The 27,182-nt window shown below is 36.2% G+C and overlaps 1 protein-coding gene across 2 annotated transcripts in view; it reads right to left on the bottom strand.

The window, feature by feature from the left end:
* Positions 1-3,753: 3,753 nt before the first annotated feature.
* The window catches only part of TTK (TTK protein kinase), a 33,119-nt gene continuing 9,690 nt past the window's right edge, over positions 3,754-27,182 (bottom strand). For both annotated transcript variants that reach the window (XM_065056389.1, XM_065056390.1), the window contains exons 5-23: positions 24,748-24,854; positions 19,805-19,948; positions 18,826-18,937; positions 18,645-18,720; positions 18,471-18,562; positions 17,361-17,460; positions 16,534-16,657; positions 14,393-14,574; positions 14,156-14,292; positions 12,646-12,772; positions 11,416-11,508; positions 9,443-9,600; positions 9,201-9,352; positions 8,914-9,038; positions 8,521-8,601; positions 6,593-6,769; positions 5,814-5,904; positions 5,465-5,562; positions 3,754-4,267 (exon numbers count right to left, since the gene is read on the bottom strand). In XM_065056389.1, coding sequence (XP_064912461.1) covers positions 4,178-4,267; positions 5,465-5,562; positions 5,814-5,904; positions 6,593-6,769; positions 8,521-8,601; positions 8,914-9,038; positions 9,201-9,352; positions 9,443-9,600; positions 11,416-11,508; positions 12,646-12,772; positions 14,156-14,292; positions 14,393-14,574; positions 16,534-16,657; positions 17,361-17,460; positions 18,471-18,562; positions 18,645-18,720; positions 18,826-18,937; positions 19,805-19,948; positions 24,748-24,854 — 2,266 coding nt within the window. In that variant the 3' untranslated portion in view covers positions 3,754-4,177. The remainder of the gene's footprint in view (positions 4,268-5,464; positions 5,563-5,813; positions 5,905-6,592; positions 6,770-8,520; positions 8,602-8,913; positions 9,039-9,200; positions 9,353-9,442; positions 9,601-11,415; positions 11,509-12,645; positions 12,773-14,155; positions 14,293-14,392; positions 14,575-16,533; positions 16,658-17,360; positions 17,461-18,470; positions 18,563-18,644; positions 18,721-18,825; positions 18,938-19,804; positions 19,949-24,747; positions 24,855-27,182) is intronic.

The raw sequence follows: 27,182 nt of genomic DNA, 5'->3' as shown, positions 1-27,182 counted from the left end.
ATACAGTAAGAGTGTTTATAAACAGACACACTCTGGTTTAGTCAACCACCTTCTCTTATTTTATACATATATATATATATATATATATATATAGTATCCTGAACTGTGGCCCAGAGAGTGACAGTAATGCTCGATGGGGATTTTGTTAGCTTAAGAAAGCTTCAGGCAACCACCTCTGTTAGCCAACATTTAAGACCGGTGTTTTCTGCCCTTTAAAGCTAATCATGCACAGCTATTCTGTACTTCAAACACATTTTTCAGATCCCAACAAAATCTGAAAAAAAGAGATGATTGTAAAGCACCCCCCCCCAAAAAACACTAACAAAAACCCCTACATGAACAAAGAAACCAAAACACAATAGGAGTGGATTGAGGTCCAGTAGGTGGCAGCTGCGGAGGGTAGGCAGGTATCCTGTAGCACACCACTACGGCAGGGAATGAGTACAAATCAATTCTACATTTACAATGGAACATTTTTATTTAAAAGGGATGACTGATAACAACCCACTGCCTCTCATCAGCCTCAATCCTCTTTCATAAGCTCCCATTCATGACAGCTATATTTCCTGTGGGTTCTCTGGCAGTCATGGAATGAAAGGATTGGTAAACCATATGCTACAACAGGAAAAATACAACATGTAGCACTGCTTCTCTGCATATTCAGTGCTAACCAGGAGAAAAAACAAAATAGTAAAAGTTAACAATTATAACAGCAGAAAAATTATGCAGAAATATTTCAAGATCTGTAATCTAAACAAGTAGCTTGGAGAGATTTCAATAATAACTCTTCACAAATGATGTTTCTGCAAAGATTTTCTTAACAAGGTCTCCTCTGAAGAGGATGACACATTTTTATCTTCAGAGAAAGACAGAGTGTTTCATTTCCCATGTCACATCATCTCCTAAACTATCTAGACCATGAAGGTGCAAAACATTTACAGTTTTTCTTCAGTAGCTTCAATATTTATAACTTCAACATTTATGTAACAGATAAGAGGAGTACAATTAGTGTGTATACACACTAGCTTGGCATACCACTGAGCTTCCACAGAAGTACTGAAGTCTATGATTAAAAAAAGAAAAATCAGAAAGAATAGGACCATTACAGGGAACGAGTCTCTAACTTTTTTCCCCTGCTAGGAGAGAGCTCCCCCCTGGCCCCACAGATGACTCAGACTCCACAATCTGTTTCACAGAATAATAAATTAGATCAACAAGAGTTAAGTTTATTATTCCAATTTTGCCCTTAAAAGACGGAAGATGTTCCTGTGTGTGCCCCATCACTGGAGCGAGGACACATTCTGTCCTCCCGCTTCAGCCCTCCTCCCTGAGCAGGCTGAGGGGAGAGGGGCTGGTATCAGTAGTTCCCACTCCTAATCATTCACTCTGTGTATTCCAGATAATATCTGCCCACCCAAAAGAAAGGAGGGCAGGTATTGAACACAGGAACACAACACCCCAGAATAATTAATAATGCTCTTTTACAAGCACTTGCTCTGACACAGCAGGATAATCCTAACTGGCATATGAAACTGGAGGGGGCTTAGAGTTTAGAAAGACATTAAGCAAAGGCCTGATAAAGTAACAGAAATACTACTCTTTCTTATATCTTTTTAACTGAATTATTTGAATAATTGTTTTGCTGCTTTGAATGAGAATTAAGAACAAAGTTTCCCACCTATCAAATGGTGCTTTTATTGTATTAGCAAGCTTTGAAAAAACCTTATTTAAAAATCAAAGCTAGTAAAGTACAATACTTCTGAGTTTCACATATCACTCAAGATCAAAGCGTGTGTTATTCTTTCTCATTAGTTCTTGCAGGGCTATAAAGTCAAACTGATAAATCAATGTTGGGAAAGACAGCCAGAACACATTGAAATAAGGTCTCTCCCTCCTGTTACTGTTGAGACAGGTATATACAAGTCGCTGCCTCTTCGCTGTTAACTTCAGATCAAGACGTTACAATCGTGGTTACCAATGAAGCTACTATTGCTCAGTGTGCAAGCATGGAAAAAGGTGTTGTGAGCTGAAGAACCAAAGTACAGCTGCCACTCTGCATCTGAATCACTGCAGAAGTAGCTGCATCTTCCAAGGATAAAAGGTAACAAACATTAAAGGAAAGCAGTATAGAACATACAGTACAATATGACTAGTCCTCCGAGGTAAGCTTAGCTTTATTTTATCTTTGTCTAGGTATCTCCACCCTGCTAATACATATGGCAATGGCAGTGGAAAAATCCTCTTTTCCAGGGTCAAACTGAAAGTTCTCAAGAACAATATCTAAATCCTCAGAACAACTATCCAGTGTTTTGCAATGCTCAAAGTAATTTTTAAGAGTTCTCTAGACTCCATGTGCATCTTCCCAAGGCAGCAAGATGTGTTGGCTTAAAGGAACCTCCAGCAGCAAGAATCACCAGGTTTTCCCACACTGAGAGCTGAGCAAATCCACCTGCCAGATGGCAGACAGGTGACACAAGTGCTATGAACGTGCACCTCCACCAGAGGTAGAAAGAATATCCAGGCACTTGATTTGCGCTCCAGTTCTTGGATGCACAGTCACACTTCTGTCAGGTAGTAAAACCCAGCAGTCTAAACTAGAAGACATTCTTCAGAGGCTTTATGGAGATTTCACAGCACTGCTACAGGTTTGGGTAAACAGGTAACCAGTGGCACCATGCCACTCAGATTTTTGATCCTCTGAATCTTTCAAGAGTCATGGAAATGAAAGCTACCATTCCGAGATCAAAAAGAAGAAAACAAAAACAAAACACACCAACACAAACCAAAAAAACTAAATAATGTGAATCCAGGCAAGCTGAAGGAAAACAAGGAGGGGGGAAAGTACTTAAATATAGGCTTACAATGAAAGACAAACCTCTCTCCTCAATGCATTTGAAGCATTACAACATCTCTTCCCAAAATCAGTTATCCAAACTTAAACACAAAATACAAAAGCTATCAAAGGTTTTAAAATACTTCAGTGTTCAAGGTAAGAAAACATGAACTCAGTAATTTAACATGCAGAAATTGTCAAGGTAAGCTTCTCTAGTGCTGACCTTGAACTTTTTCCATCACTGTTCAAGGAGTGTGGCGCTCTCTTAATTCACATAGATAAACTTCATTATGAAGCTGGGATCTTTATATGCAGGGCTGTCATGAATGAAAGGCAGAAGAGACTAATTCAAAATTCTTGATCAAGACAGAGCACTGACAAGGTCCACATTTTAGAAAGTATCCAAGGTCATCATGGCAGCTGTCAGGAAACTGAAGCCAAGGTTGGGGTTTGTTTGTTTTGGTTTTTATTTTTTTTTTTCCCCTAATTTAAAACTATTAGATGTTATTTTAATGTCTTTCAATGACTTAGTAAATTTAAAATTCATACACCTGCACCAGAAATGCAACTCAGTTAAAACAAAACCTGATCAGTCCACTAATAATCATGTAAGAAACAGCCCCACTACTTTCAGTGCATTTTAAAGAGTGCTTAGTATTAATGCTTTTAAAAATCCAAATTAGTGATTTCTGACCATCATGAATCTTGGTATGTTTTCTATTTTGAAAAAAGCATATTGGATTTATAGTAGCATCTTTAATAGAACAAATGTCATTTTATTCATATAACTCTTCAGAACCATACTGATGCTTCCACCATGTCACTTAACCACAGGAATAGCCCCAAACCCAAGTGACTTACATGCATCTACCAGTATTGTAGCTGATGACTAAGGAATTAAGCACTCTTCTAAGTTATGATTAAACTGGACACAAGAGGCATTTATTGGCAAGGCACGGAACAGCATAAAACTGTGTTCACATCATAGGAGATATTTCAAGAGACAACTGCATGTTTTCTGTGTACACCAGTTTGCATTTTATGAACTTTTTTGTTTTAGCTTCAGGGGATAAGAGCTTGAAGATTCTCACACATGTTTTTGTACTCCAAACAAAAATCACCAGATAGCTGTTCCCTTTGTTCAATCCAAGTGGCATGCAAAGAGAGAAACAGCTTACAGTGAAAAGCATCCAATTAAATTATTTTTAATAATCTGCAAGCATTATCAGAAGACAAAGAACATGTAAATGTGAACTTTATGCTGAGTGTCCTTTTAAAAGCCAGCAGCACAAAATATTTTTTGAACAGACCAAACATCTCTGTTGCATCCTGAACAGCAGCACATCATTTCATTGTCCATGTTTTTTGACTTCCAGGTTTTGCAAATGCTGATACATCAAGACTTTTACCACTGTTGCACTGTTCATATAAAGTCTGAAAGTTAATAAAAACATAGATATTCAGGTGAACACAGCTGTATTGCACATGGATTCAAACTACATCTTTATAACAAACATTACCACTTGAAATAAGTCATCACATACTGAAATACTACAAACTCCATACTAAAATTTCCTTCTCAGAGATTAGAAAATATACATTTACGAAAGCACAGTTGTACCAGTTGTAATGCAATGTAGTGCCTAAAAGAAAACACATACACTGACCTAGCAGCATAAGCAAAGGTATAGAGCTTCACAAGTTGGTAGAGAAGATTTAAACAGAGATTTTAAAATCAAGTTTACTTCATTAATTGTCTCTGATGTGAAACACCAGCATGGAAGGAGAGAGATATTTACATACTCCAGGTGAGCAAGCTTTATATGAGATAAAAACAGTGGCCACAAACACAGACACATCACAATATTGTTAAAAGGATAATTGCTCATTCACCCCCATATTTAAAAAAAAAAAAAAGGTATGACTAACAGTGTAAGTTTAAGCAAACTTCTTTAGATTTACTTTCTGCAAACTCAATTTGCTTTCCTCCCCATGAAAGCAGATTTGCATTCCACCTAACCTTTATATTCGAACACCATCACCTCTTTTGGAAGAAGGGTGGGAAGAACTGAGTTGGTGAAGAGTTACCACACTTCCCTCTCAAGGCAGTAAACCAAGAGGCTGAAATCATAATACCTCAACATACAGGGACTAATTTACAAATAGCAATAGTTCAGCAGCTTCCAGGAGTGAGATCAGTTGCAGTCCAGTAGCGTGCACACTTGACAGATCAATTTACATTATTTCTCCATAATGACTGTTCTTAAATTACAAGACCTACCACAGTCTTGGGGCATCTTAAAAGCAAAGCAGCACAGCAAGGCCTGTTATAGAGGGGAGATTCTGGGGCAGTGGAGAGTTTGGAAATAAAACAATACAGATGTACTGGGAGGCAGAAAAGAAAGAAAAAGCTAAAACCAAGATTATGATCATCCTTTCAACTGTTCCCATTCAGAGGGATGTGCAGAGATTCTGCATGCTTGCAAACAAAAGCACTACAAGGTATAATTTTTTCCAGCCATAGTTAAAGTTCTGATACATGTATCCTTTCAGTTTTCACTACCAAACATTCTTATCTCTGTTTGCATGAGCATGCACTACCATATAAAACAGAAAAGAAAATCTACTTACCCTAGCAGCTCTAGAAATAGAGTTGGGAGAATTCAAGCCAACAAGCTGGCCAAGGATACGTTTCATTTCCTCTGTTGTTCCTTTTGCATTTGGAACACCTGCAGTTAATTTAGAATTATGCCTAAGTTGTATAGTGCTACGTATAAATTACCAGTGCTGCTTAAGAAGTATACAAGAAGTCAGTGAACAGTTTAAGAATTAAAATACTGAAGTCAATTCTGAAACATACATGGGCACCAAACAAATTATTTTTATGCCAGCAAGTAGAAAGTATGTATAAGAGTAAAGCATTTTGTCATCTTAAACAGAAGTACTATTAAATAAAAATGTATTTTAAAAAGAAATGTACCTGTTTGACAATGACTTTGAATTTGAACATATGGATGTACCAGCAACTCTGAAACGGATATCCGTTGTTTAGGATTTCTTACTAAACAGCGCTGCAAATGAAAATAAAAAGAGGAAGAATGCTTTGCCTATAAAGCAATAATTTTCTTAAGTATTAAAAGTGATGGTACGTAAAGACCTTATAATGTATGTCAGGATTTCTTAGTGCCAAACTACATACTCAGACTCAACTCAAAATACAATAGCAGATTAACTGCCTTCATTAACAATTATCTTCAGAGTAAAGTTTGTATCTTGTTTTTACTCAAGCAACAATGTCAAAAGAAGTGAGGATCAGAACCTACAATATCTTTTTATTCTGAATGACACAAAGTAACACAGAAATTTGAAAGTGAAGGGGATAAGTGTTTCTGCATTTCAGCTCATTAATTGCTGAGGAACATGAGGGTGAGTAAAAGCCCAGGCCAAGTTTCAAACCCAGGCAAATATCCCAGGTGAGGGAAGGGATAGTGAGTACAAAAGCTACTGTACCTACTTTGGGTTGTTCAGCCAGAGGAGTTAAGCCAGACTGCTTTAACTGTTTACATGTTTATTTGCTACTGAGCTGAAAATAGACTTTCACTATGGAAAGTACATGAAGCAGCTCTATCTTCATTAAGTTTTGTTTTGAAATAAAGCGTGTTCCTACAAGTAGCAGTGAGCATTTATTTGCAAAAAAAAAAAAAAATCAAGCATAACATGCTATTATTTGCATCAAAATTAATCTTAAGGGAGAATTACCTTTAGCACATCTTGAAGATCCTTCTCAGCAATATCTGGAAATTCTATTTCGTAACTAGGATCAACAATAGTGTGGAGTTTATTAATTGGATTTGTTATATGCTGAAATGGAGTCCTTCCATATGTCATACAGTACAAAATGCATCCCAATGACCACACATCACTTTTGGGACTTATCTAATATAAAAACAAAAAAAGATAAGATTACTCCTCACTTAAGGAACTGTCCCTTCAGTCCATTTATCATACAATTCTACAGTCATTTCACTTAATGTGTCTATTTTCCATTGAGTAACAGATCTTAGTAACTATTACACATGATCACCAAGACAGCATGCCATTATCTACTACAACAGTGAATGTGGTTTCACTCAGTAATATTCTATAAGAAAGCTATTTTTATTGATGATCTTTGAAGATCAACTTAATTCAACTAAAAATAAAATTAGTTAGTCCTTAAGTTGAACAGGAGGATTCTAATTTCAGGTTTATGAGTACAAGCAAATAAAAGCATACTAAATTACTCCAATTCAAAAACCAGTGAGACATCGCAGCTATGTCCCCAAAGTGGGAAGCCATAGTTCAGTTCCTCTGAGTTCAAAGGATTCAGATCAAGATTTCAGCCACCACACCTGGGCTGTTCCTTACAGGAATAGTTTCCACTTCTCCTGTTGAAGGTGAAGCACTTGAAAAAAAGAAATCCATCTATAAAACATTCTATTCTGTTTTTAGAAAGATTGTGTTTCACTAGACAGCAATACTTCCATACAACTGTCAATAAGTCACAATCTTTGAACGTCTATATGCATGTAAATATAAATATGGATTTTTTTTTAAACCTTTCCACAAAACTATTCGCCTCTTAACTGAGATTTGACTGCCATGTGAAATTGCTTTCCTTCAGCATGTTCCTCATCATTCACATTCCATTGCCCCAGTAAAGTTAGAGTTCTACAACACACAGTACTCTGTAGCATGGAAAAATTAATGGGGTGCACAGAACTCAAATGTGTCCTGTAAAATACTAGACTCCATATAAAATCTTTAAAAATAACTTATTAGGTATCACTCATTTCTTGCAAAACCTGCCATTCACATAAAAGAATTAAAAATATGACGCTGCCACAAGCATCATCGTATCTTGCTGCTTAAGCAAACACACTAACAATGGTTTATATCAGAAAGCAAATATTCTTGCTTTCAGAAAAAGATTTATTTATGAGTTATTTATGCAGAATGCTAAAATGTAGCTGTGTAGCAGCCAGCAGTACCCTAAGAGCTCCCTCAGTTTTTGGGAGAAGGAACCTAAAACAAAAGCACAAACTGCACAATAGGCAACCAACAAGTGACTGAAGAATGATTCGCTCCATGGAAGACCCTCCCAGAAAAAAAAACACAAACCTGAAGGCTCTGCCCTGGAACTATTTCTGTGCAAAAAAAAGACTTGCCAGAGATGCACACCACAGTGGACCCTTAAGATGCTCAAAAGACTTTTATATCATTAGTCATCAGTACATCTCTGATACCTGAAATGCTTCATGCATTTCACTGTACTCTACATTGCTGTTCAATGCCATTCACACTGTAAATACTGGAAGACTGGTTTATATCGTCCATAAAAATGTATTTTTAAATATTTTTACTTTTATCACTTTAGATACAGCTTCAGGCTGTGCATGTGTTTTGCTTTCAATTTTACTTATTGATTCAGCACTTACATTTTTTTCTAAACGCTATCTGCAAAATGTTTCATGTAGTTGAGAGGAATAAACTTAACCTTCAATCACTGCCCATCATCATTGTGGCACAATGGATTTCCTTCTGTTCTAGTTTCAATGGGAGATTTTAAGAAAACCAAGTTTTAAGATATATGACTCAATTACTTTCTTCTTAACATTAAGGGAACAGGAAAAAAAAAGATTCGTTACCTTAGATCGAGACTTCCCATTTTCTCCATAGGAAGACATATCTTTTATTGCTTCAGGTGGCATGTAATTCATTGTGCCAACCTAGCCATAAAAATGTAAAAATATTCTTTTAAATGAAACATGTACTTAATTTAACTCACTTGATAAAAAGTTAAATTTTTGCCTCAAAACACTGAAAATCTTGAAAATTTGTTTCTGTTAAGGCTGAGGTCGTTTTTATTCTGTTCAATAAAAACATCAAAAATTCATCCATATTAATATTTATATATACATTTAAAGCCACTCAGCATAAAATTTCAGTGTTCATTGAAGTTAATACTTTCACCAACATCAGGAGGAAGTACTATAGCACTTTACAGAAAGTGTACATCAATTTTTACAGAAATATTTTACCTGAGAATCTTTAATGATGCTTGTCACATCTGGTTGCATTTGGTTTGCAATGCCAAAGTCAATTAGTTTTAACATTCCATCAACTATCAGAAAGTTTGCTGGTTTCAGATCACTGTGAATAATGCCTGTAAAATAGAGGTTAAAGTCAATCCAAGTTACTAGTATGGGGTTTTTTTATTGCTCAATTGCCATAGTCCTTGCACAGATAGAAGGTACAGATAAGCATTATCCAGCCAAGATCAAATTTTTCTTTGCACATTTCTTAAAAGTGTTTTATTTAAGAATACCATATTCATGGATTGTGTGAACGGCTTCCAGCATGTTTTTCCAATAGCTCTTTCGTTCCAAAGGATCAATGTTTTTTTTCTTTTTAAGCCAGCTGTTGAGATCAATATTTCCACACTCCATTACCATGTAGATATGATGATCGGTAATTTCACTAAAAATAAATAAATATACTTAGGTTAAAATTTAAGGCAACTTCTTTATATCAAAAGATAATGTTTTAAAAGAATTAGTGTTTACTCACTAGCCATAAAGGCGGATGATCTTATCACTATGTTGCTGCAGTTTACTCAAATGAGCAATTTCATTCTTATAGCTCTCAACAGTATGTTGATCAGCTTCCTCTAGATTCACATATTTGACTGCATACAGCTGCTTCTTTTCATCCAGTACCTGAAACACCTGCAAAACAGTATCAGTTAACTTCATTCCATCCTAATTCTGATTTGCTACGGTCCATCTCACCACAGCTAGAATTTAAAAAGTTTACTTTTTCAAAATGAACAACCAACACTAAATTTAAGAAGTTTATTTAAGTCAGCATGAAGAAAAATTAAGAAAGGAGCCACAAGTTACAACCCTCTGTCAGAAACCATCTTGGTACCACATTATATTTCACTAGAGGTATTTGACCACAAGTCTGGAGTGTTCCTAAGGTAAAGAATGCAAAAAAAACTCCCACAGAGAGAAGTGTTTGACCTGCCACTGCACATCCATTTCATCACACTAAGATGATTTGGAGGTTAGACCACATGGCCCATGAGAAGAGGCTGAGAGCACTGAGCCTCCAGCCTTAGGATAAGAAGGCTATGGGGAATCTTATTGCTGTCTTCAGCTATTTAAAAGGGAGGGCATGAAAAAGAGCCCTCTGGAACCATCCAAGTATGAGAGGCAGCAAGCATAGCAAAAAAAGAAAATTACAAGTACATATCTGGAAACTTTTTTCATCATTATGTAGTCGAACAGGGGAACAGGCTGTCCAGAGAGACTGTGAAATCTCCATCCTTGGTGATAACCAAAACTCAACTGCAAGAGACTACGAGCAACCTGCTCTCCTTTGGTTTTGCTTTAAGCAGACCATTAGACCAAGTGACATGCAGAGGTCCCCTTCTATCCTGCCTCATTCTACAGCTGGACACTGCCAGCACAGGAGGCTTTTCTTTTGGGAGGTCCTTGCTGATGGAAGCTGGTCAATGAGTCTCTCTGACTAGTAACATGGTTTTCACAGACAAGCATACAGGTGAAATAGAGGTGTGGGAGACAGAAGAATGCAGACAAAAACCTAATTCACGCAAAACTGCTTCTGTTGGTTGTTATAATTCTTTATCTTCTGAACAAGAAAATTTCTGTTTCTCAAGCTCCTATGACCCAAATTTTCTTTGTAAAAGCAGCTTACCATTTCAGTCATATTGACACTCCACTTCTCACATAAGGTAAAAAAGACTTCAGTAATAAGGGATGGCCTGTCCACTTCAGGAACTTTGAATCAATCTCACAAACCACACATTTCCCACCTATGTAATCACATTGCCCTAAACAATAGCCTCTCAAATTAAGATGTACAGTAATACTGCAGCATACCTCTTATAACAGAAGAGCTGATTTTATCAGTAGTTTTACTACTCATTCCAACCTAGAAATTGTTATCTTCAAGAGCATACATAATCTCCCTTCAGGCCTTCCTGCAGAAACCAAAAGCAAGTGGGCTCCCACCATTGTTTACTGATTTAAATGAGATTTTCAGATGCTCACAAGAGTTAGATAATCACTTTTTCCTATTTTTGTAACTTCTGTTCAGTGTTCTGACTACATCTATCAGAATTTCTGTTCACTGTTTATTCTTTACTACGAGACCTCCCCTTTATCTACCCACTGTTTTTACTTTATTTTTCCACTAATATGAAGAGTACCGTGCTTAAAATCCTGTACTAATTGAAGCATCATTTTCAGTTATTATTGCTGGCTATCTGCAGACTCAGATAAAACAGCATTATACCAAATAAAATCTGTGCACTATATTCTGCATCCATGACAGCAAGTCTGAACACAGCATTAAAATGACAAGTTTCTAGATTTTTCTAGGTCACTCAACACTTTGCACACATTAGTACTAGGCAATCCTTATTAGATTACTTCAACATGCATATTTACAATGCGACTCCTACTGTGTAAATGAGTAACATATACCTTTTACACAAAGGTAAAAAGAGCACTTACCTTACTTGAGCCTCCACTTCCTATTTGCTTTAATATTGTATAAATTCTTCCTTTGATGGAAATACATTCATGTGAAGACATAGAGGCTGGAACCTGTGTACATACAGAAAAGGCTAAGTAAATAAGTATTAGTATAATACGCAGTGGAAAAAGGTAGTTCTACTTCTTATTAAGTTAATATCTCTGTCTTGGTCTTTTTGAACAAGTGTGGTAAAGCTATAGCTTAAGTATGTTTGTCTTGAAAGCTAAAGATCCCCATAGCAAAAGTGTTTGTATAGTGATCATCACCTGGTATGCAACATCACTGGACTCTTATAAAAGATACCAATGCTCTTCACATTGAAAATCAAAAACAGGATCTTTAATAAGGCTCCTCAGATTCTTAGAGGCACTTCCCTCTTTACAGACAAAGTTGGAAACTAGCCTAAGACACTTCCAGTCACAGCATACAACCAACGTAGAGCTGTACTCAAATCACCTACTATTTTATTTGAAGCTAACTACTGGCTAAGAAACTTCAGTGCTTTGAAGCTGAAACAGCCTGTATTGCTTTAGAACAGCTGTAGAATAGCCACCAAGTTTTAATATTAATCTTCTTTAAAAATATTCATCCTATTTAATATTACTCTTCTGGTAGGAAGCTTAAACATATCCCCCAATTCTATCTACAATTGTGAATATTCCTACCTTAGTGTGCAACCCATCTAAGGTAACCCACTTTCACATAATTTCGAGTCACTACAAATACACCAAAATTTGTGAAATTTAACAAAATGGAGAAGGAATGTAATTCTTCATTCTTTTACATCTCTCAGACTCTTACGGTTTTGAACACACTGATTCTCTCTCTGGATACTCCACTATAGTGGGTAGTACCACTATAAAAGCACAGCAGAACAAAAATAGTGACTCCCGTCCTTGCCTTTGTCATGAAGTAGAATCTAAAAAGGCTTTGACTTCAGACAAAGGCTTCAGGATTTTGACACAACTGAACTGATTTTTTGAGAGCTGACTTATTTTACCTAAATTCAGATATACATATGAAGAAATAGTTATTTTGAGAATAAGCAATACAGACTGCTTTCCATTACTCATCCAGAAAGATGAACAGCAACTTTAGATTAAAAAAAAACAAAACACATGTAGACATACATGCATATATTTAACCTAAAGTAGTCTCCAACAAAGATACATATTGGAAAGTGGCAGAAGACAGCCTAAAATTGTTACCTGCAAGCCACCTTGATTTTGAAAAGGAGTTGCTGGAGTATGTGGTAGGATATATGGGAGCTGGCTGTAGGGAGTAGAAATTTGACATCCTGGTAGAAAGTTGTTCTTTACAAGCGGTGTTCTGAAACTAAAGTTATGAACAATATCAGCACTTTGATGTTTTTTTTCTTTTAAGATTATTCTAACAAAGCTGAAATCTTCAGTGCTTTAAAATTAAACCCTATTGACTACCAAAAGCCCAAACCTCTGCTACATTCAATAGTTAGCATTAAGATCACTTCAACTTCTTGACTTACAAGTCCTTGAGAAGTACACTTAAACTACGACATACTTAAGACCTATTTCTTAAAACAGTATCTAATTAAATGCCCATCTTCAGATACTGACACTCCCCACAACTGGAAAAATGAAAGGACCATATAACAAGAGCATCTGACTGTAAGACAGCAAGATAGCCTGAGCCATAGTTGGTTTTCTTCATCTTATTGTTCTTTATTCAAAACCTTTTTAGATTAAGGGAGATTTTTTTTTCTAATTTGACAACTTCAAGGCAATAAGAGTGTTTTTTGAGAGGTTTCACTATGCTGTATATGAGTGGAAAGACCAAGTATTGCAGAAAAAAAATAAAGAACTGGAAAAGAATTTATATACCTAGGACTTCTTTGGTAGAAAATAAAATAAGTTTGAAAAAATAGTCAAAACCAGTAAAAGGCACAGTTCTTGCTAAACACAAAAGCACTCAACAGTTCTACATATTTACTGTGTGCTATTCATATGGTGTGTAATGAGAATTTTTTTTTAATTTCCATATCAAAGTTCGATAGAAGCAAGAACAGAATCTGTTCAAGGACCATTTTTGTCAACTTCCATCATAAGAATGTGCTTCAATCACTACATATATTCTAAATTCTACAGCTAGAGAGACAGAGGTTCTACCAACAGGAACAGTGATTACTCATCACACAGCCTTGACCTGTACAATTCACCAGAGAGACTTAGAAAAATAATAAGTAATCATATAATTAGAAAGATTTATCAACATACAGGGGGTTATGCCTAATTTAAGACAGGAAATACTAGCATTTATTTATCCAAACTTGAGTGCTCAATTCCGCAAGCCTCTACATTCCTTACACTTTTTTTTTTTAAATAAAAGCCCCACAGACTCTTCCATCATGCCAACCAGACAGATATACAGTTATCAATCTATAAACCTGTCAGTCACAAAAAACAAGCCATTTGAATGGAAGTGTCATGTAGCAAAGATGAGAGAGAGGTAAATGCTGTAACAGGGACTTCTTGATTTGATGGAGTACTTCCAAATGCTGAAAAGCTGACAGGGAATAAGTTCCCTAAATGCAACCTGAATCTTCAAGTCAGGCACTTGAAGCACTCAGAAATCTTGTTTCCCCTCTGAACATAAAAGTTTAAGAAGTCCTGTTAAAAACTGCTGAAGGCTTGCAGAGACTAACTACCATTCATGAGTATGTAGCTCAAATAAGTAGCTTACCAGTCCATATAATCATTATACGCAGTGCTTGGTGTTCCACAAACTTGCAATGGATCATTTTTCTTAGAAACAGCATCTGGTGGTGATAATCCTTTTGAAACAGAATGACCAGATTGTTCAAGGCTCGATTGTCTTCCCTATAGGAGCAAAGTAAAGTATTATTCCACACAAGGAACACAACAAAGAACACAATTTTTTCAATGTGCTACAGCTAGAATCATATTCCTGTTACTTCACCTCTCCATAGCAGCTTTTTTGTGTCACTTCTTGAATTGGCCATTTTTTCCTTGCATTAACACAGTTCGGTTTAATCTGTTCCAACTGCTTTCTATAGCTTTCACCAGAACTATATTGTTGCTGTTCACTTTCCAGACTCCTGGGCTCTAGTATCTCCAGCTCCTCATGCTGAGGTCTATTTTCTGGAATAAAAACAAACAAAACCACAAACCTAAACATACAGAAATTATTAGAATGATATATTTAGTACTCGAAACGCTTTCTGGCAGATTTATTCCACACTTTCTAGAACAATTTTACCTCATTTTCTATATCAGAATAAGTAAACACAGTTGACTTACTAGAATCAGACACTAAAAAGCATGAATGTAATCTTCGGGATTCATATTCAGTTCAGCGTATAACACAGCAAGTTTCTTCAAAATGTTAGGATACTACTATAACAGTAACAGAGATACAACTGTTTCCTTCACCAACACAAGAACAAAATTATATTCATCATCTGTACTACATCCTGGGACACTGAGCAGGTTTATAAAGCATTTAAATAAGCTTATTGCAATACTTCAAGTTAGAAGTCTGTCTATGACAATAGGCAACCTGCAGTCCAGTGTAATGACAGAAGCCAGAGGCAAAAAGGGACATGGGACACACCATCGCACAGTTCCTTTTGCAGAGATAATAGGACATTGAATCAGTGAAGATTGTGGGGCAGGCCGCAAATAGCACAGCCTATGAGTGTTCCTTCATGTGTGCATTCAGTTTTCTTTTCAAATGACCAGGAAGTCGTACCCCACGCTAAACAGGAGTGTAATTCAGCTACCAAAGGACTGAGTTACTATAACCAGCATCTCATCTGGAGGGATGAATGAAGCACAAATAGGGAAAGCACGACATGAAACCAAAACTCTTCCTAATGCAAGTCAATAGCAAGGATCTCTCTGGGGAGGACAATGAAGTTGAAAAAATAATCACTATTTTCCAAAATTAAATATTCTTCTTTCTTAAAACAGGTATGTATGTATTTAATCCTAAATTCAACTCTTGCAATATTGTTAGATATTTTCACCTGATTTTTTGAGCAGGATCATAAAGAAAGCCATCTAAGGAACTAGATTTCTGACAAAACACGGAAGTGGCAAGTAACAGTAAAAGATTAGCAGATGTATTCCATTTTCCATCATGTTGGTGCTAAATCGTTAGTAATATCCTCGTGAATTTTACCACACCTGAGATACTTGCTGTAAATCTGAGTTGCCTATAACATTTCCCAGAAAGACCACAATATAAGGTGGTCTCAATGCCACCCCATTTCTATGTCATGAGTGGACTGTAGGTTATTTCTGGAATACAACAAAAACGTTTCTAAATTAAGTTTAAAATAATTCCAAAAAAAGTATGTTAATAATGCAATGAGAATCTCAGCCTTTCAAATGATAACAAAACTTTGATTTCTTTGCAAAATACAATTTCTAAAAATTAGAAGCATCGTCATGTGCCATCTTTACTGATGATCAAGGAGTACAAGGAACAATACAGTTAAGACTAAAGCACCATGGTGTTTAAAGCAAGAGCATTTACAGTAATCGAAAGTGTAACAGTGCATTTGACTGATACTGAAATGTAATAAGCCTCTAAAGAACAGTTATGTATCCAGTACAAGAGTCACTGACATAAACAAAAGATCCCTGCAGTACAAGTTTATAAACTGGGTTACACTGTGTATATGGAAAGAACAGTGAAAATAATTCAGGGTGTTTGGCAGGGCATGGGCAAAAAGGGGTAAACAATTTGCCTTTTGAAAAAGTGTTTTCCTACATTTAGGAAACTCATTAAAAAGTAACTGTAGCATAAAAGTAACTTACTTTGCCCAGGGAATAAGATGAATGCATCTGCTATGGTGAAACTCAGGTGAAGTAACACTACATTACAACAAGTTATAAATTTATATAACTTTAGGCATTTCTTAACATTTGAAGTAAATGTGCATGGGACAGTGAAGCTGACCAAAGGCAACAGGTACTTAAAAGAAGAAATCAAGAAAAAGACAAAAGCCTGACCAAAGCAGAAACAAATAATTCAGATACGCAAACTATCATAATAACAATAATAATAATAATAATAAAATCACATGTAGTTACCTTCTCTTTTCATTGCAAGACTCGTATCCATTTTGGTTTGAAGAGTTATAGTTGAATTGGTAGCCATTTCTAAACTGTTCTCATCCGACATGTGCGACTGTGAATAATTTTTTTCTTGTAAGGCCTAAAAAAGCCAAAGGCATCTTAAAAAAGGCTTGAAGAAGATCCCAAGTATAGTGTCTGAAATACATTTCTTTATGATAATTAAAGACTGACACATCACAAAGCAAACATGCTTCAGAAAACAATGGAGGGTACACAGAAAATTGTCACTGATACTACTTTAAATATCCATTGACACTCTGAATTTCCACCATACAAAGACCTAAATGCTTTCTATTTTTGAATTTTCTTTCGGGGGGACAAGGACACAGGACATGAAAGGCATAGCTTGAAATTAATCTCTATCAAAAACTATCATTTACAGCTCCATAGAGCACTTAATCAAGTGAAGTAAATTAAACAAACTTCATTGAATAGAGTACTTTCCATGATAAAACTCGTGACTACAGCTGAAAGAGCTCCTGTAGTCAAGATAAAACCTGATTATCTCCTCTTTATAAATCCTGTTACAGATTTTTAACACACCTCCATTTCTCCCATCAGATATATTGTTCAGAGAAAGCTTTTTTAATGCCTGATTATGCATAACAATTTTCAAATTTAAAAGCCACAATTAATGTTTCTAGTTAAAACTGATTACTTAACATACAGGAATATTCTACCTTATTTCTTTCTTGAACTGAAAAAAAGCATTATTTTCCTTTCTAATACCCCAGGACAGTCAAGTAGAGTTCCTTACATCTATTTGAAAAAGTTCAAGTTACCTGTAGGTCTCCTGAGTCATGTGAATCACTCCCACTAGATTTTGATTCTGAGGGTGGACAAGGTGTGATGAAGGCTCTGCATCTGGAGCCAGATATTTGCCTATTGACATAACATTGTTAATTACATCACATGCCAACACAATGTAATAATTGGCTTTTGTGAACCAGATTAAACAAAAGGCAGTTGCGTGAAGACTTGACTACAAGTTTCAAATAAACAGAATAGCAGGTCCACTCTGACAACCAAGTGAGAAACACCACCACCAAACTTGTAACAATGCCACCATCATCCTATGACATGACAGATGACTTAACTGGTTGTCTCCCACAGAAAACACCAGTAAGCTACGGCCAGGATCCTAAACCCTAATGGTGTGTTCCAAATTAAATTCTGAAATACTTACAGAACAATACTATCATTTGAAATAGCTATCTCACTACATTCACAGATTCAAAATACTGGACTTCAGCTAACTTCTGACAGGCTAAGTATGAAGTTTTTACTTTCCGGTAACATATTTCTCCCCAAATTTATCACTTCTACATTAATTTATATCACACAGCAATAAGACAGGAAGAAAACATAACAGACTTGATTTGCCATGAAGAGGAAGATTTTTCTCTGTTTATTTTCAAGCTATGCTATGGTCAGGTAACATGTAGTAAAGTGCTGTTTTAGTTGGCAAATTCTTCCATTGCTGAACAGTTATTCACAACGAGCATAACTAGTTCAATATAATGATTATCATATGGACTATGTTACAAATGAGGACTTAAAATTCTTCTGGAAGTTACAAGACTATGATGTCTAATTTTAGGAACTGGAATACATAAACGTAAAGTTACTTTGAACAACATTTATTTTTGCCTTAGTCTCCATCTGGTTTGAGCTTAATAATTAGCCAGAACAAGAAAATGATCTTTGCATGCTCTCATACAAAGAATCTGAGTAGTAAGATAAGAAGTGGGCTATTGCAATACCTAGTGCAGTTGTAATGATTATTTGTCAATCTTTAGATTAATCTTAACATTCTTAACTGATATTTTCACTATCCAACAAAAGCATTCGGTTGAAAATCTTTTGTGCTGCAGTACACCAAATAACCATACCTCCTCATTACACTAGCTGTAAGTGGAACACTTGTTGTCTTCACATCATCATCAGATACTAGTTTAACAGGAACCCTCCCAAAGGGGCAGGCCTAAGAGCAAATTGAAAGTTACCAGATGTGTAAAGCAGTATGAAAAGTTTAAGGTTTTGAAGTAAAATGTTACATGTTCTACCTGGTTAGACTTGTTTAGTGGTCTTAATGGATTGTGGCAATTAAGCAGAGCATTGAACTCCTCTGATTTCTCTTCCCTGAAAGCAAGAAAGGAAAAAACAAAACACAGAAAACCCCACACAACATTGTAGTGTAGTTTAAATGATGTTTTTAAGAAATAAAATAACAAATCAAGCCATTACCCAAGCAAAAGTCTGGTAACAGTAGAAGGATTTTCACCAGAATCATTCTTTTTTATTATGTTTCTGCGACTTCCAGCTATGCTCTGAAGTACCGACTCTTGTGCACTTGATACTGTAGGGAAATTAGAATTAATTAGGTAATACTGTAGACTGCAGTTATTTATAAAGAAACAAGTGTTCTTTTATTTAACAAGACACAGTCAAATTTCAAATAATATTCCTGAAGACACATGCCTAAGGAAATGAAATCAGATCTATTGCATTAATTCTGTCCTTATACAAAGCAAAATATGGTAGTGTTAAGACATGGCTCTTGCAATAGTTAGTTGCATGTACCTCAATACTCAAGACAAACCATGTTTCTCGCTTCAAACAAATTTATCTTTTGAAAACTTCAAGGTAACTGTTTCCTTATTGAAGTTATACTCTGCAACCAGTACCAGTTATATTTTGATATAGTCAAGCACTTAAATTTTATACTGATAAATAGATGGGGTTTGCCCATTTGTAAATTAAATATAAAGTTGAAATGGATTCTTCTTCCTAGATTTGACTTCACTGAAATATGCTGGTAAAGTACTGGCAGCTAAGTGTCACAAAAAGATACACCTCAAAGCAAGCTATCCATATAGCTTACTCTGTACATTCCAGTTCCCATTCTCTACCACCAGTAGCTCACTCTTCAACTTTCAGCTAAAAGTATCTACTACAGAGCACAAATACACAATGAGTCAGAGGAATGACCTCTGCAGAATTAGCGTCTACCCTCCTGTAGCTCCTGCAAACACAAGTCACCACATCAAAGACAGAACCAAGTACTGAAGGAATAAAATGGAGAATATAGACAAATATGACTGTTTATTAGACATTAGCAGATTGAGTCTGTATATAGAAAGGACAAACATTGCAGAATATTTTTTTTTAATTGAGCATTACAACATGCAAAAACCCAATCAACAATTTAAGAATTGGCAGTTACCTGCAAAGTTCTCCTTCTCCTCATCTGAAAGCAACTGCTTTTTTTGTGAATGAAAGTTTTGTAGAGCAGTTTCCAACATTCCTAGTGGAACAGCAGAGCACTCCACAGCTTTCTGAAGAAGCTGTTTACACTTCTTCATATTTCCTAAGTAGTACAGAACACAGAAGTAGAAATCAAGGAAATAGAAAGTTATGTTGAGGCAACATGTTGTGTTTTTTTTAAAGACATGATCACACTCATGCTGTCTTATATTCACTTTTCGTTGTTCTGTGAAGCCATTGTTCATTAGGCACTTTGACCTCCCCTTACATATCCATGCTCAGGATATTGCCTGAACTAGTCAGTCACAACTGAATCACATCAGTCTAATTTTGCATATGAAGTTGAACACCAGGTCACAAAGTATGCTTCATGAAGTCACAGAACTGCATTCTCATCATTTGTTTAGTGCTCTGGGAACTGTACAGAAATACAACACAAACTCTAAATCTTTCTTTTTTTTTCTGTAGTATCAGCAAGGAAAGAAGAGCTTTAAGGACCTCCATTTAGATCTGAACAGATACAAACTTTATTATATATGCATTATGGAACATCTTTAAGGCACTTAATAGAAATCAAAGGTCAAAAGCAGCTGTTAAACTACAGATCACTCCAGAAAGCACTACACTTAAGAAAAGATGAGTGAAAAGGAAAGATTTTGTTTTGTTACAGTTTTACATGTTATTAAATGCCAAAAACAGAGGTTGAAGAGAACTGGGGGAGGAAGGGCATGTTTAACAAAAAAAATGTTGAAAGCAATCAGTTTACACATAAGCACGTACACATACAGCTGTTAAACAAAAACATTAGAGTCAAATAAAGAAAAAAAAGTCTGCTGCAACCAAAAGCTTTTCCTTAATTTATAGAATATCATGGCAAAATGACACAAGTTTTGTTACATCTGTTAACGCCCCCTCAAGTCCCAAATGCCTTTTTCCGCAGTTCCAAAACAGGAAAATGTAAACCACTTCGATTTTATAGGTGCCACATACAACATTATATAGTGTAAGAAGTACGTTATTATATATGTATTTCAGAGCTCTATGATGTTTTCAGCACTCATAACTCCACCAGTATATGAAGTTAGATGTCAATGTCACCTGCAGTTCAGACTGGGGGGAATGGGGTGTATATATTAGGAACTAACGCTTAAATGACATATTTTGAGAATATTATATGGGTGATGTTGGACACCGAAGTCAGGAAGGACCAAAATAAGATTTGCTACAATATAATCTAAATATATTTTCTGCATCTTTGTTATGCTTTGTTTTTTAATCATGTAATCAGACATTTTTCTCCCAAATCCTTAACAGTGGATAGGATTAGTCTTTCTTTTTAAGAATCCTTATCCAGCATTCTACCTTTGGCTCTATTTACTAACCACACAATGCTTCAACAACACTTGCTACTCAAAATGAAAGCAATTCCTTCTAGTATTACGTGCCTCATTGAGTAAGAACACAACACCAAAACACCTATATGAAAAATGAACTGTTCCATCTCCCTTAACAGATGAGGAACCAAGGCATAAAAGTAAAGCCAGATCTACCCATGAGTTTCAATCAGTCCACTTCATCACATACAAAAGCCTGTATGACAGCATCATAGAATTGTTTAGGTTGGAAAAGACCCTTAAGATCAAGTCCAACTGTTAACCTAACACCGCTGTGTCCACCACTAACCCATGTCCCTAAGCACCATATCTACACAAACACCTCCTGGGATGGTGACTCCACCACTTCCCTGGGCAGCCCGTTCCAATGCCTGACAACCCTTCCCATGAAGAATTTTTTCTTAATATCAAATCTAAACCTCCCCTGGCACAACTTGAGGCCATTTCCTCTTATCCTATCACTTGCTGCCTGGGAGAAGAGACCAGCACCCTCAGTGCTACAACCTCCTTTCAGGTAGTTGTAGACAGCAATAAGGTCTCCCCTCAGCCTCCTTTCCTCCAGGCTAAACAGTTACCTCAGCCACTCCTCATTGGACTTGTTCTCTAGACCCTTCACCAGTTTTGTTGCCCTTCTTTGGATCCACCTAGGTGTGACATTTGATATAGCCAAAAGTGGTTTTGTGGTCATGAGTTCTGAGCAATTCACAGCAAATCTTGCTTCAAGCACTCTACCCAAGGCACAACAAAAGTGAGGAAGAGACAGCACTTCATCTGATTCATTGAAATGAAGTTGTATTCAGTATTTAAATAAAAACAAAACAGAATGCTACCTTTATTATGAATTTTCATGACCTGAAAATGGAAAGACAATCTCTGAGGAAATCAAAATCTATTTGCCAACCATAATTTCAGAATTTTCACTTGAGTTTTAGCTCACATTTTGCCCAAGACAGAAGTAAAAGTATAATTAACTTTCTTCTTAAGGCAAAGACAGATTAATCCAGAAGCAACTGGCAGATGCGCCAAAGCATTGCTGAAATTACTGGGGTGAGAAGGTAACAAATCACAAAACTCCTCCTTTCCCTCTGCCCTAAACTGGACACACTCAGCAAAAAAGGAACAGCACTCCAAGTAACGATATAAAACTCACATGTTACATTAATCCCCTTTACATCACCCAGAAGAGACACCATAGCACCATATGCATTACCAAACGTCAAACAGACCAGCTCAAGGATAACTGATACACTGGAGATAAAACAAATCATGAATGTCTGATTTCTTTGGCATTAGGTGTTTATTTCAGGTTGGCTATTTGCTGTCAAAGTAAAAGAAACAATTGCACTAACATATTCCATAGCTATGAGGTAATTAAATTCACAAGTGATTTTGACAGAAGGACAAATCTAGTCATTGGTAACCACTAGTAACATTTCTACATTTTACTTAAGTTACACAATAGGTTTTGTTTATTACACTTGTTTCACAATATCTTTATTATCACAGCATCACTGTTTTGTTATTTTTTTAATAAGCATACAGTGCTCACTAGACAAATTATTAGCTATTTTTTACTGCTGTTTATAAGTTCAACACAGAAAGTTTCTGTTAGAACAAGACCTGCCAGATATGCACATTTTTGTCCTCCCCACCCTTTCTCTACTAGTTACTTTACATGTCATGTATTTCTGAGGGAGACTTCCACAGCCTTTCCTGTAACAAATTCATTTTATTACAACTAAACCGATTACTTAAGAAAAACTGGAAAATCTGAGAAAAAAGTATTTACTTATTGATTGTAATAAAATGGCTGTACATCATGGGACATCTAAACTGTATCTTAAAATACAGTAAAAACAAGGAATTCATGCAATGAACGTCTTTTTTTCCCCACAGGCAGTGGTTTTGCCTACGAATAGCAAAAGTAAGCATAAAGAAGAATACCTAGGTAAGACAAATTCAGAATCCAGAGTATAGAATGAACAGTTTAACTCAATTATTGTAGTTAATTTGGGGGAGAATTTCTCATACCAGGCAGTATGCAACAGCTTGCATGATACTAAACAGAAAATAATGAAGGAAAACAAACAAACACCTCAAAATTTATCTGCCAAGGCTTCTTCTTTCAAAGAAAACAGTTTTGACATTATGTGCTTGTCCTTCCAGATGGAACAAGCTGTTAAAGGGAGGAGATAAACAGAATGACATAAATCACTGCTCAAGTCATTCATGGAAAGAAGAGTAAAAAAAGACACCCAAAAATACAAGGCTATGGGTAGGTAGCACAGCTCTGCTGCCAAGTACCAGGGCCACCTCCCCTATCCGCAACAGGAAAGAAGCCACATAAGCCAAGGTCAACTGTGTGGACTACTGGCCCAAAGTATTGCGGGACCTACTGTTCTAGATAGATTACAGAACCAAGTATTGAGGACCTCTTGTTCTGGATATATTACAGCATAATTTATAGAGTCTACAATAGTCTAGAAGGAGAAATGGAAGAGCAAAAGCTAGAAAAAAACTTGTAGATAAAGAGTTCAATAAGGAAAAAAAAACACAACACACAAAAAAACCCCCACAACCCAAAAACAAAAAAATGCCACAAAACAACACTTCAGCTATGCAAATGTAAAACCCAAGCCAGATCCAGTACACCACACAACAGGATAAATTAATTCAGAGAGTTTGCTTTCAGTGCAACTATCCCTATCAGGGACAGAGTTCAAGCATCTCTTAAAAACAGGGACCAGATTTTTTTAAAAGACATTAACACTCTTATCAGAATGGCTTATCTAAAACACCTCAGTTGGTACCATATGACAAAAATTACCATTCTGTTTCGAATAATGACAGAACTCCTTCCCCCTCACCACAGGTGACTGAAACATGGCATCGGTGATACTGTCAAAGTTAGCCCATGGTCATTATGAAGCAACAGAAAATACCATCCTTCTCCACATGAATACTCGGGAATACGGTGGAACAGGAAACAAAAGAATCAATGAAAATGCAATTGCTAGCTACTTAAGAACCTGAGCAGCAAGAGGGAAAACTTAATTGGACCAAATTGCCCATTTACAGTGTATTTTGGTTTAATGAAAAAACACAAAGAATCTACAGTTGCTTTTCAGAAGGAGATAGAATTTCTCCCACAAGCAAGCTGAAAATATCTAAAGGGAAATTACCACCCAAATTTGAGCATAATTTTTCAACACAGCAAGAGCCTTATCTGACACCAAGATCTAAGCTTAACAAAAATCAGTGCCAATTTTCATCTTGTTTGAAAGTTATTTTGAAAAAAGAAAAAAATATTAACTGTACACATATTTTAAAAAGGAACATGCTTTTGATAAATTTCAATCCAAAAAGAAACAGCAAACCCAGATTTTTCTTTTTCTGATTAAAAACCTACCAAGTTTCCTTGCAAATTACGAAGAAGTTTAAAAACAGAAGAAGTTTAAAACAACAAAATCTAGAATAACAGACAGCAACACCACGTTTTTCAACGCACCTTGTGAGAGCTCGAACTGTGCAAAAGCCACATGCACAAAAGCAAATTTCTTGCAGTTCAGTCTGGCCAGATGAAATTGGTCCCGTGCCTCCTCTGGATCTTGAAGACTGTAAAAACAGTATAACAATAGTTGTACAAAGCAAAAAGCCTGACTAACAAGGATCAAGTTCCATGTGCTTCAGACAATTCTTGAAAAGCAATCCACCAGCAAAGTTTTTCCTCTGCCTTAGAACCATTAATGAAGCACAAATAACCAGAGAATCTTAAAAAGGTAATTATTGAAAGATATCAAGCTGGCACTTTCCAAGAACCAGAATGTGTTCAAACCTGAAGACAACGACTGAGGACTCTTTCTTTGTCCCTGCTCATATTATTCTTCAAAATACATACATATTTTCCCCTCAGAACACCCAAATAACACCTTCCAGGCTACATGCTGACACCATCCAGAGAAAAATATCCATTCTTATAGCTGTAACCACTCCTATACTAAGGTGGTTGCAAGGCAAGGGGACAGGGAAATTGCTTTAGAAACTCCAAGTGTGGAAAAATGTATCATATTAATCGAGTCAAAAGAAATATTGTATACACTATTAGTTATATATATCAGTAGCAATATGGTCACAATGTTTCCAATCCATTACGTTAAAGCACTATTGAACTCCAAAATTTTGCTAGAGGTTATGAGCTCTTTTATTGAAGAACTTTTGCAACTGCACTCAAATTGTCAAGATTCCCTTAGCAGAGATGTAGGTCACTGAAGGAAGTTGCTTCTGCTGGTACATCTATAAAACCATAACTATAGAAAACTAAAACACAACAAGAGCATTTACCCAACAGCTACCTCTATCAAGAGTATTATGGGAAAAATCAACTCCTTACAAGATGTATGGAATTCTTTCTGTTTTCCCCATACTCCTAGCCAACAGAGCCTTATCAATTAAATTTTGTAGCACAAGGTGGATTTAAGTCATTTTTCTGCAGACACACAGATAGCAGCAATAGCAAACATAGTATACTTCAAAAACGTACCGATTATGCCACAAAGTCTAAACAAAACAGTTCACATTTAATAGTTCCTTTACTTTGACTAAATTTTAATCCTAGTTTTACATTCAGCCACAGGTTGCCAAACTAGGTGACATAGATGCTTGCACACAGTACACCAAAATTTAAATATTCTGGAGAATCTAACAGCTTAAGTAAATACCTGTTAAGTTAGAAAAAGGCACAAATCTATATTACTATGAAATAAATTAACATTATGTTTCAATGAACTCCCTCCCCTTTTCTAGCATTAAAAAAGAAAAAAAGTTCATAGAATAGTTTGGGTTGGAAGAGACCTTTAAAGGTCATTTAGTGCAACCCCCCAAAATTCTATTAATGCTTTTATTAGCACAATCCACAACCAAGAAATAAGGAATTTCTTGCAAAATTACATCCTTATTCAATAGGTAAGCAGAAGTAATACTTAGAAGCAGGAATGGTAAAACTTTTACGATAATGGCTTAAAAAAGAAGTACAGAAAAACACAGAAAACTAACGAGAACATATTTATAGTAGAATTCTGTGGAATTAAGAATGAAAAAAGTCTCTATCATTGCTTAGGCATGTTACTGAACTCCAGTAAGTTTAATAAACTCATCTCTGGTCATCTAAAGCAATAGGACAGGCACAGAATAACCCATCTGCAGGCAGAGTCAGACTAACACAAATTAAGCAGTAACAGGCACTTTAACAAAGAGTGTTACAATTTAGGTTCCCACAGAAAGCGGCAACAACTTGGACAGCAATATGCAGAACAAGACCCACTGTTCGCTACAGGCATCAAGTGCCGCACACTTGGTGGCACTGTGCTACAGCCAGAAGTGTTACATGAAAGCAGGCCTGGCATGGTTTATGTGCCATACAGGTAATCATGGGTGCAGCTGGTTGTTCACCTTTGCCTGTTTCACAGCACATTCAATGGATCTTCAAACACCCTCAGTATCATCGATAAGTCAAAAGGTTTTGGTATAGTCAGGCTGCAGCTAGAGAAGATATCAGGAAAAGTCAGGACCAATGCCAAGACTGGAATAACCCAGCTTTGACCAGAAGAAAACTGTTGGTACCAAGAGTCGCTATAATCAAACAGTTTGCTGTTGTCACTGCTTCTCAAGTTTGTGATGCTCTGGCTTACTTCTGTTAGATGGAACGTTTGGGAGAACAAGCAGAACTCTAATGAAGAGCACCTTTCTGCTCCCACCAAAGGCAGTATAAGAGCACCTACGCATCCAAGCGCTACTTTTACTTGCAATAGCTGAAAAAAATACATCAGAAACACTCAAGGAAGTCATGAGATGACAGGATTTATTTACCAGAAGAAAAAAAATGAGCAGAGACAAAACATAGTACTAGACAAAATGACAGCCAGAAACAGAGAAGGTGAGCATGAA

Source organism: Columba livia, chromosome 3, assembly GCF_036013475.1.
Source record: "Columba livia isolate bColLiv1 breed racing homer chromosome 3, bColLiv1.pat.W.v2, whole genome shotgun sequence".
Taxonomy (NCBI): Eukaryota; Metazoa; Chordata; class Aves; order Columbiformes; family Columbidae; genus Columba; species Columba livia.
Note: the sequence above shows the minus strand (reverse complement) of the source record. Positions and strands in the feature narration are given on the sequence as shown.